The following is a 12072-nucleotide window of genomic DNA, read 5'->3' as shown; positions in this document are numbered from 1 at the left end:
TAAAATGATGTTGGACTTGTTTACATGCACTGAAGAAAGTGCAATATAGATTTACCTATTGCAGGAGCTCTGAATACTCAATACAAAGTGTCAAGTACAGCACACAAATAAATACAAAATAAAAACACCTCATTTGCTACAGCTAAACAACCTGAGCTTCCCCAAACCAGSGACTCCAGAAAAGTGGAATTCCATTTATATGCACAGATAGGAACAGTAATGGAGCAGGTAAAGCCTTAGGTCTGCATTAGTGAAATTTCTTCCAAATTCATGAGGAACGGAATGTGTTTGTCACTAACGACATGACCGGTTTCTTTCTGTTGCCTACAGACACGATCTRAATGTTCTAAAATCATTGCTTGTTGGCCCCTCTTCCCCCTCCAATATTGGGTCTACGGAAATTTGTATTGCATATGAGGCAGGGTTAGGCATGAATGTCATATCTACAATAAACAAAGGTAGCACTTATAGTCTAAACAAAAMCATTAGTCTGTGCTCTCTTGTGTGAGATATTCAACAATTGCACCAGCATGGTATTAGAGTGTTCTGTTGTATGAAGTTGCATCTTCAGAAAGAGGCATAAATCCAAGAGCTTAGAAGTTGTAACCTTTGAAATTCTGTGATCTTACACATAAAAATGTTAGTTTTGTCAGCTTGCCCAAACGTCCATGCAACTTTATTCTAATAATTTTATTCACTTTGCAACTACAGTCTCAAACGACAGAGAACTCTCCATGATTTCTTGTTTTACATAGCTAAGGAGCAGCTATCCCCTATCTTGAGACTGAATTCCAGCCAATTATGTGATGCTCCTCGTAAAGTCAGTGGCACGAGACCTGCACAGCTGGGCCTGTTTTGCCACATGTTCTAGAATTCTTATTATTTAGAATTCTTCAGGCTAAAAACTGCTAATTGAACACAACATACTATTGTCACAAACTGKACAAAAGAGATTTTAGTATTTTGTATGAAACTGATGTAACTGATTTACTTTTTTCCAGCTCTAAAAAGATGCCATGCTGATTTATGTTAAAGAAAACAAAAAGACTTTGGAGAGAAAGTAAATACTCTTGGATGACGAAAGTATGCTATCCCAGTTATTCCAGACACATCATTTCAGAATTGTTTTGCCAAATGATAAATGTGAGCTCAAAGTGAACAAGCTTATTTAAAGAATTTAAGTGATCTCTCCTGCTTCTATTGCAACATACAAATTTTAAAATTGTTAAAAAATATGGTTCATAGAATCTAAAGCAAAATAATCAATGTATACATATGGTTATTTTCTTGGAGGAAAAATAACAAAACAAAGCATACTGCAGATTCTATTTGCTAAACACTTCCTTTTCCAAAACAGACACAACATTATCACTATTAACGAAACAGATGACTGATTACAGGAGCAGCACTCACAGAATTAATTCTGTAAGATTTCAGACAGTGTTACAGCTCTACTGCATTTTCAGAAATCTTTTGGTCATCCTTACCAATGATGACAAGAAGTGTTTTACTTGAGAAAAACATATTATGTAATAAAAGCAATGACATTTAATCTCAGTTTTAGTATCTAATTATTATGCTGTGCTGAACTCTTCAATATTAGAAACACACTTCTGTTAAAAGAAATTGTCATTAAATGTAACAGGTAAATAACAGCACAGCTGTTTTCTTTCATAAATACATATAGAAACTAGGTCTTAAACTATTAATAGCCTGTCTGCCTCTTTCATTAAAAAAAAGTCATGCTGAAATAAAGTGATCTTTGTATTCTTAGAATCCCAAACTATAAATGTAGTAAGGAAAAAAATCAAACCTTAAAAAGKATACAAAAATGAATAGATTAATTCTGATACAGTTCTTTTAAGGTTATCACATATTAGAGAATATATAAAGCATAGACCCAAAGATGTGTGATTTTGACACAGAGAATGTTTTTTGTATGTTTTTTGCATGGTTCTCCGTACTGGGATAAAGTAGCGGATATGGTCATACAGGAATCTGGATCCACGTCAGGGACCATGTGTCTAAAGCTAAGCAGCATCTCACCTACCTGCTCTACCAGGTTAGACATCAGGGCCAGATTCAGCCAGCCTTATTCAAAAAGCACAGCGCGAACTCCTGGAGCAGYGCTATTGAAATCACTGTCTTTCTTGAGAAAAGAAACTCTACTCAGTGATTAACATCCAGCCTTCACTAAAGTTAATGAGACAGGATTTCAATTTAAAATAAGTAAGGGTATCTGGCCATTAACCTCTCCTGTTCACAGTCGTGCCTGTAAAGTGAGCATAATGGAATTTCTCTAGCTTCACAGGATGATGTGTGGTGGGGCATTAACATTACTGTGGCACTGAGATGTTCAGGGTGCCATGAAAAGGCAGATACTTAACTTTCTACCTTAAGCATAAGGTAGAGACCTTGAGTCAACTGCTGTTTGATAAAGTGTTGATTCTTTCATGCATTACAGTGGCAAAATGTTAAAAAAGGAACATTATATAATTAATAAAAAATGCACCATAGACACCGTATCACTAAGAAAGCCAGTAACTTTACTGATTTGTCTGCAAAATACAAATTATACCTTATTTCCAGCAGGAGAATCTTTGAAATTTTCCCTTTTTTGTTCACTACAGACAGCTGAATTAAGTCCCTTGAGATACACAGATGTGGTTTAACTTAGTTATAACATCTTGTCATCTAGTGGCGACAAAGTCCAGCTTATGCCGCTGTGAGCCTCTATTTTAATATTTGTTGCAAATGCTTGTATGCCCCCATTTACAAGCTATTTTGTAATTATCATTGTTTTATGGAAACAAATCCCCAGGAAAAAGAAAAAAAGAAAAGAAAAAAGGATACAACAAACCATCTGAAGCAATCCAAGTGTAATGCCTGTGGTAACCCAGGTCTGCCATTAGTTACTCCACAAAAGACTCTGCTACTGCTTTTTTTTATGAGTTACTAAACTGACCTCTTTGAATCAAACTGAGGTATGGATCAGTCTGAGGTATGAGCAGGGAAGGTAAAAATGCAACATCTGATTATGCAAATAATCAAATGGATACTTTTCATGCAGAAGGTCTGTGGCTCAAAGCTTGGATTGCTCCACATCTTTGGTTAAAATATATCAACAAAAGCCTTTTATTACATCTACAGTCTGAAGCATTCTAACAGATACCAATGTTCCATCAGTCCTTCAAGAGACCTGTAGTGGCAGGAAATTAATGCCATATAACTGACGACATCATAGCAGATGGCAGAAACAGGAACAGATGAAGTATGCCATGTTTAGGCAACAGCCTTTATTGAGGTTTCAAGTGGCTTTTAAAAAATTACAAAGCATTTACCTTCAAGGCGAAGGAAAAAGGAAAACAAAACAGCTTTGTTAGGACTATAGATAAAAGAGGGTATATAGGATAACACATACAATACAAAAGGGTTGACATCCTGAAAACAGTCGAGGAGTTCTTTTATTCTTATGTTAGCTTTACCTGAAAAAGATCCGAGGACAACAGATATTTTTATATTATTCATTAAAAATTGCTAAATTCTTCTTTTGGGAAAAATATAAGCCATTTTGTTATAAAACGCAACTTCTGAAAAACATTGAAATGATAAAAGCTTTACTGTGAATGGCTCAATGCATACAACATACAGATTGTGCAGAYTGGGTATATCATGTAATCGTCACCAGCAATTAGACACTAACTGACAACACCTTTTAATAGAGGATTAACTTAGCTGTAACAATGCTTGGAGATGTCTAGAATGCCACTTCTGGTGTTCRAACTTGCAATTAAGAATGTTGCCTAAAACATTATATAGCATGGGTTAAGGTAAAGTAAATGTTAATACTCTTTCAGGGCTCTGCCCCAAACTCCTTAAATACAAAGGAATCACACAATAAACCCAAATTAGCTTTGCAAATACAATAAATGATAAGGTACAGATAAAGGAACAGAGAAAGGTAGACAGTTAAAGTTTACAGAAAGTGACTTCACAATCAAAGTTGTGCTTCTTTTCATTAGATCAGTTTACAAATATGCATTATCCCCCACTCTCTTGCCACCATACGTTAGTTGCCCTCAGTAGCAGGAACAAGAGGGATGACTGGCATCCATTTTCATGTGATTCTGTTCTGTTTGTGTTTATATAAAAATCATTGTCAGAATTAATATAAATTGCCCAGGCAATACTTTTCACGCTACTTTCTGCTTAGTTACTTGCAATAATGTATTACACCGCATCTCCCTTAAAAATGCTTGTTTTCCTTTTTCATGTGTTGCTGAGGCAAATTGCAAGGTAAACTATTAATATGGCTATTCTTCATATTTCAATAGACCAACTCCCCCACCCCCACTGACAAGTTTCTACTGCAATAAAGTTGTCCTTTTCTGTTGAAATGACAAGGTACATTTGTGATATATTTGCATATTTTTGACATACCAAAGTTTAAAATTCTCAGAAAGAGAATATGAGTATAGGTTTATCTGAAGGTGAAGAAAGTGGTTTTGAAAAACAGTTTTGTGTTTTAAAATTAACTCTGGGCCCCATTTTCAATTAAAAAAAAAAGCGTATCTTTTTCTTTACCCTGCAGATTGCTACATGAGAGAAGATGGATGCATGAGTAGCCAAGTATTCTGCTTAAAGAGTTTCCAAATTATGCACTAGCCCCTGCATGGCTGAGAGTGTATTGGTAGGCAGGCTTATGTAAAGGGCGTAAAAAGGGAAAAGCATAGGTTATAATGCACACTGTAGTCTATTCATGGTTGGCTACTACAGAGAGGTAGACTCTACCACTGAGCACTGCACAGCAGCTGCATGTATAGATGGGAAACAGAGGGTGTATTTCCCCTAACAGAATCTTCTGAGTTGATATTTAGCTATTGCAGCTATATCCTTCACCATAGCGTGTAGGTAAGTGAGAGTTGGAACGCCTCTTGGAAAAGGAGAAATATTACCAGTTTTACTATGGCACTAACATCTTGTTGAGACATTGTTTCCCTCCAACAAAGAGGTTAAACTGAAATATCTGAATATACCATTTTCTTCTAATAAGCAAGAGGGACAAAGAAGAACTTAAAACAAATGATCTATTCCTTCTGGTTAGACAACTGTATTCAAAGGAACAATACGAGGCAGGAGAGAATGTGGATGCCAGATGCTGAAGCAGATCTTGCTGGGGTGTAATACACAGGGAGCGCTGTTCAACAACATTTCCCTTGTGAGATAATGTGACCACAAAGGGCCATGAAAAAAGGATGATCTGATGACCAATGTTGTTTGTGTAAGATAAATTTACTTTTGAATGGTCCTTCAACTGATAATCTTTCTAAAATTTTCAAATCTGTGAGAGAAGGGAATCATCTTTATAGTAGGTATGTTGGTGCCAATCCCTCACTTTTTACTCTTTCTACCACTTCTGGAAATATTCACCTGCACTCACATACCTGACAGCCGTTAGAGCTGTACATCCAATTCTAACAGGCAGAATACCAGCTTCATTAATGAGAAAGGGCCAAAGTATGCCACTTTGTCATTTAACCCGTGAAAAACTACAAGATACGCAGGACATAAGTAATAGAAGGGCCCTTAACTTGTTACAATGCACAAAACAGCATGAAAGAACTAATCAGTATATACAATGGATCGCAGTTCACCCAACTGATTGTAAAATGTTGTATTAAAAGGATTTAGGTTGTTACACATGGGTAAATTCTAAGTTTTTACAGATCAGTCTTTCAACAGCTGACTCGGATCTGTAAAATGTATGCCCAGTAAAAGAAAACTGAAAGAAAATAGTTAAATGTGCAACTGCACAAATATAATTCCCCCACTATTAAGATAACAAAAACTTTTGCTATTACCATAATTATTATATATATTAGAAAGCTATACACAAGCATGTTAATTTCACAGATTTTTTAAAAGATTCTTAATATTTTATATAATTAGAAATACACATTTCAAAAACAAAACTTCTGCAAAGAGAAAACAGTTATCTTGGTTAGCAAAGCATGGAGTTCTTCATGGCTTAGGGTAGTGCTTTCTATACAAAAAGTCCTCTGTTTGTTTTCTTCAGGACTGTTTAAAAGATTAGCGAAGCTATCAAGGAAAAAAGAACACATTTTGGCTTAAGGAAACTACAAAAGCCACAAATGCTTTGCAAACTCTGTCTTACTTTTTAATATGAAAATAAGCAAAATGTAATGTACATATTTTTATATTTTTTATTTAATAAGTGATGCAGACCCAGATTTTTTTTTTTTAAATTAAATATGTTAGCCCTCAAACTCAACATTTTTACAAGTATGGTCCTCTTTAAATGTCTTTGATCCTTTTAACCGAGTGCCATACTCTAATGATATGCCTGCATGTTTGTGAGCATTTTAGGTATGTTAGGTGACCCAGTCTCTTTCTAACATTGATTCACGGCCACCCAACTGCTGGGTCTGTCAAAACATCTGTACATTTTCTATATGTTGCATAACAGCTGCTTTCTCTCTCAGTAAAGATCTGCCACTTCTGGCAAATGTTTTCCTTTTGTCTATTTACATGTAAATAACGTTGAACCTGCAACATGACACTATCTATTGTAACATACATTTTGCAAGGGAGCACAACAGTGAAAAGAAGTTAGCCTTAAAATCTATTTTGTACAAGTGTTCTGTTGTACAACTCAAGTGCTAAGCTTATCTCAGCATTTCTGTTTATCCTTATACTGTATCACTGAGGCAATTTAAAAGTACTTTTACAAAACAGAGTACCTGACTTTTTTTTTTCCACACACGGCACATATAATGCATATCGACCCCCCCTCCCCCATTAAGGTATAGCACACACACACTGCAAGAAAAAAACTAATAGGTAATAATGTTATCATGTTGCCCATCCTTCAGAGAGCCGCATGCGCTTGACAGAGGGGCTTTCCCTTTCGTCCGGCGAAGGTCTGGTGAGTCCAATGGGGGAGTGGAATTCGTTCCGGTGATCTTCTCGGTCACTTCCATCATACGAACTGCTACAGCTGCTCAAACTGTCAACGGGAGATCTCCCCGCCTCATGGCGCGTGTGCTGTGGGTATCTCGAGGGTGTGGTGGTACGGTCTCTAGGAGGAGAAACAGGTTCTGACTTGATGTTGAGGCTTTGAGTAGAAGGCAGGGAGAGATTTGTACTCTGAGATAAATGAGTGCTAGTGCAAGCTCTGTAGGAGGAAAGGAAACCCAGTTACAGACTGAGGAGGCATGGAGCCCCCAGAAATGCACAAACACTCACACGAAACATCAGTGTAAAGGCTCATGCAGTACCAGTGCATGCGGAGAGTCTAAGCACTGTTTTCTGGGGAGTATTGTGAAAAAATCTGGAGATGTAAGCATCACAACAGGCATGCTCCTCTTGAGTGCTCCTRGTATGCCCCAGGATTGAAAGAGATTCAAGAAAGTCTTTTTCTCTTTCATTCTCTCTCTCTCTCTTTTTTTTTTTCCTTAAGTTCCATAACTGATTTACTGATTTTGGAAGCTGAGCCTTTGCACTGTTGGAACCACCTGTAGGTTTCTCTATAACTAATGCTTGTGTGTGTGTATGCACTGGGTGAGACAGGGGAGGCATGGAGTTTCTGCTGGGATTAAGTCAATTAGTTCAAATGCACCAAAGCATTTTCATCACTGTTCATTTTGACACGCAACTTTAGATGCAAACGAATTTGTGTTCTGTACATTTCTGAACTTTTGAAATGTAGCTGAATGGATAGGTCCTCCGATCAATGTTAATCAAATAAGTAAGGATTTAGATATGATTTTATGTTATAAATGTATGAATTCCTAATCCAAAACAGCATTTTTATGAACAAACTGCCAAAGAAAATTTGAAGAGTAGTGGAAGGTGTCAGAAGAACATATTGATTTACATGTAGGAGAGCTCAACTCAGAGGATGTTTTGAGCATGAAAAACTGTTACTCTAAAACTTTCTTAAAAGGCAAGCTATATACCTATTCTAAATTCATTTTCTTTATGTGTGTTGTTGTGGGCAGGCAGTGACAGAGGAAAGCTGAAGTAGGCAGAGGGGAGAGTGAATACTGAGAATGCACATTATCTCTAAGAGAGAAAATGTAATCACTTGCATCTGAAGAATATTTTGTACAAAGGCACCACCTACTGGTAAAACCTGACTTTTTATTATTAAAATACAGTTCTCAATATGTAATTGCCATTATGTTCTTAGATATTTTAGTTCAGGGACCATTTACCAGACTGAAGTTCATGTCTAATCCCAAAGACCAAGTTTCAAGGTTTCCAACGGGGGATATAATTATACAGGGAAGGACTGGAGATAGTAGGGGCAACAGACTATTCTCCTAAAGAAGATTTTAAAACCAAAGGGGTGTGCAGACATTTTTAGAGTAAGCAGAAGACATTTGGGGATTTGCAACTATGTTTTAAGCTTGTAGGGTAAGTGGTTAAATTTAGACATGATCATTTCCATTTACTGAAATATTCTACTTTTTTTGATACCTCATTGACTGAGTTGAGCGTTAGTTAAGCAACATTTACTACAGTAACTTTGGTAAAAGGCAAAATGTTGGTTTCTCTTTTGACAAATTTATAATTGAAACTATATGGCTTCACTACTGAATGATATCAACTGCTTTTATCACTGATTGTTGCAATGCTCAGTAATGGATGGTTCTTGTTAGACAACAGAGAAAACACCAATACCTCCAATTACTTTCACCTACCCTTCATTTGAATACAGAAGAGTTTGTCAAAATTTGCAGCAATCCCTTTCATAAGTCATAATTAGTGAGTAATAGCCCTCACTGTAGAAAACGCAAGCACATTTTTGGCAAGCAGGACATTTTTTGCTCTTAGAGGTATTAAACACACACAAAAAACTGTAAATATCAAATTCGATCATTCCAGTCGAGTGAAACATTCTACTCTTTTGTTGAAAACTTGTTGAAACAAATCCAACAAGAACAGCAAATACATTCTTGGCCTTTGTTTTGCYTTTCATTTCCAGTGACTTTATTTTTCAGCTACTTAGGACATTCTGGGACTTCATCTGGGGAAAAAAGCTGCCAGTTTAGCATATGTGATAGGATGTAGTATTTTAGATGCCAAACTTAGAGCTAAACCTGAAAGTCCCTAATACAGGATGATGAAACCTGAGGATTTGATTTAGAAGTGTTTGCTATGAGCAGATGACATGCCACTTAGCAACGTCTGGGACGCTCAAAAACCCATGCTAGTTAAAGCAACCAGATTCAGTCAAATTTGTTCGCGTGGAACATACTTGACTTTTACATGCAGTCTATTCTGTTACAGCCCCCAGAGGAACAACTCTAGAGAGAGAAGCCGCATTTTCTAAGAAATACAGCCAGTACTGTTACACTGCAATGATATTTTAAAAAGTATTTCAGAACTGAATATGAGAATGCATCTCTATAGACTTCTCTTTAGATTCTTTGTGATTCATCACTGAGATTATGTAAAGAACTCACATATGAATTTGTGGCAGTCTTAAAATTACTGCAGGTTGGTCTGCATTTTGAACATATTTTTTGTAAATTGAAAAAAATCATTTCAGCAGGTCAGTACCATATTTTTGACGTTTAAAACAGCATAAGTATTGAAGCAATTTATGAATCACTATTCATAATTTTCACATAAACTGATTTAAAAAAATCTTTTTGTGCTAAACTATTTCTAAAATGAGTTCCAAAATGAGTTTTGGTGACTGTAATCTACATTATTTGGTTAAAATTTCTGAAACATTTTACCAGAATTTCTTATAAACTGATAAAGCTAATTACAGTAACGCTAATAAACCTACTGTTACACATCAGTGCAAATGGTAAAAGAGTACTTACTTAGGTGCAGTCTTTAGTCTTGTATTCTAAATAGAAGATTGATCTCTATTTAGAATGGAAGCTTTCTATATTATAAAAAGATGTAGATATCTTTTTGCTACTAAATGAATTCTTTGTGTGTGTGAGTGTGGATACAGCAGTTTCTGTATATTTTACACAGTTGCTTCACATAAATATGTAATTTTGGTCCAGGCATTTTGTCATTTGTAAACCAGATGGGTTTTGAATACGGAAAGTCCACAGAGAAAATAAAGCAAATTACTTTAAAGGATCGTGTATAATTATAAGCACTCAATAAGTGACATACAGTCTACTCATATTAATGTGATCGCTTTTTCTCATACATTGTACAAAAACACTTCATTTTATGAGGACAACGAGGAAAGGTAATGTTTTAATTTTGCACAGCAATTCATATTCAGATCAGCAGGAGTGAAAATGTCATGATTATTTAGAATACAACAACCACATGGGAGAAATACTGGTTCCTATCTGGGTTCAAGATAATGCAATGGCCCAGCTCTGCTATGTAATAAGTGGGGTGCAAGTCAGGATGCAAGAAGCTAGCAAGGGAGTTTAAAGCTAGCAAGGGAGTTTAGTTCTTGATGTCCCTGTGATAAGATCAGTTTTGGATTCAAATCTCCAACTGGTACTGAAGTTTAGCATGCACAGATAAAAGTGCAGGTCTGACTAGGTGATCAGTGATGATATGAACATGCATTGAATAGATTTTTATAGAGGGAGAAAGAGGTCTATTGAAGGAAGAAAGAGTCATGTATATTTTTTCACACCCCCATCTGTTTCTCTAACATAGCTTACCTCCTCACTTCAAAACATTTTTTTTTTGTTCATAAATRTATATATGGAAATACAGGAATTAACACTGGATATTCACTGTAAAATTTAGTTATGTCTGTAACTAGGAGAACAGTGGATATTTCTTGACTTGCTAGTAAGTCAGAATAATAACCCCCCTCTGTTTTTATTTCAGGTAAAAGCAAAGTGGATTTTTTTCGCATCTTTTGATGAATGTAAAAGCAGAATAACAATTTCTGTGCCAAGACATTTTGATTAGTTTTCACACTTTAAGGTTTACCCTTAAAGAATAATTTGAAACTGAATCACTAGAACATCTCATTTACAATGGTGGCATAAGAAAATTGGCTCAATCTGAAATATTTTAGGGTCTTATCCAGAATAAGCAGATTGGCAAAACTTATACAAATTCACAAAACATGATGTCACTGAGCCTAAATTCTTCAGTAAAAAGGGTTCAGTGGAAAATATTTGCCCCAAACCAGTTATGATTATTAGCTAACCAAAATTAATCCTTGCTGATTAATCATCTTGTTTAATAAGAATCATAGAACAAGTCAACAGCAGGCATGTATTTGGGCAAATTTTTTGTACATTTGGGCAGTAGTTTGGAGAAATTTCTCTTGTATGTAAAATTACACATATTGAAGATTCTTTTGATGAAATACTCTTATTGAGTTTCCATGTTTGCAATTATTTTATGAAAGCCRAACTTTCACCTGTAAATGACACTTAAGACAGGAAAGATCCTCTCTTAGATGGATAAGTATGGATGAAAGAGGATGTTTTGCATAAAATGGACTTGTGCCTAAAATACACAAACTGTCCAATTCAAAGTTCGAAATGGAATCTCCTCCTAGTTAAGTGATTTATTTCAGGTAGACTCTCTGGTCCATGTTAAATAAGCAGTAAGCCTTCCTTCTCCATAGGAGGTAATGCAACAATATTCAGGCAAAAGCCCCTTACATTTTGAGAGGGGCTTTTTAAATTTTCGTAYTACTAATTTTTACATTAGTTTTATTTTTAATCTAAAATGTTGAAAATTCTCTGACTTGCTTTAATGTAACAATCATATCAAAACAGACTGTACATTCTTATCCTATTCCTCAGGCTCACCAACAGGCCAAAAGCTGTACAGGCATGTAAAGTGAGCTACTCCCATGTCCTCAGATATTTTCCCTCAAGCCCACTGGCACTAGTATGGTTGCTAATTGCAGAGCCAACATGAAGAGTTACGGTTCTTCTACAGTTTTTTGAAAGGTGATTCTGACAGTGCTGCTGATGTTGCTGAGGTGCTATCTGGTGCAAGCTAATATGCCAGTTACTAACCACATTCTTCTGCTGTGCTTTAAGGAGAAGGAGCTGATAGTGAAGCTTGAGGCTCCAGTGAAAAACA

The 12072-nt window shown here is 35.9% G+C and overlaps 1 protein-coding gene across 9 annotated transcripts in view; it reads right to left on the bottom strand.

The window, feature by feature from the left end:
• Positions 1-2525: 2525 nt before the first annotated feature.
• Positions 2526-12072, bottom strand: part of MEF2C (myocyte enhancer factor 2C) — a 141543-nt gene continuing 131996 nt past the window's right edge. For 8 of the 9 annotated variants that reach the window (XM_085316646.1, XM_085316635.1, XM_085316662.1 and 5 more), the window contains one exon: positions 2526-7195. In XM_085316646.1, coding sequence (XP_085172772.1) covers positions 6874-7195 — 322 coding nt within the window. In that variant the 3' untranslated portion in view covers positions 2526-6873. The remainder of the gene's footprint in view (positions 7196-12072) is intronic. The other variant, XM_085316690.1, reaches the window with a different exon arrangement.

This window comes from Rhea americana, unplaced genomic scaffold (genome assembly GCF_003343005.1).
Source record: "Rhea americana isolate MKP2758 unplaced genomic scaffold, rheAme1 scaffold_114, whole genome shotgun sequence".
In the NCBI taxonomy this organism is placed as follows: Eukaryota; Metazoa; Chordata; class Aves; order Rheiformes; family Rheidae; genus Rhea; species Rhea americana.
Note: the sequence above shows the minus strand (reverse complement) of the source record. Positions and strands in the feature narration are given on the sequence as shown.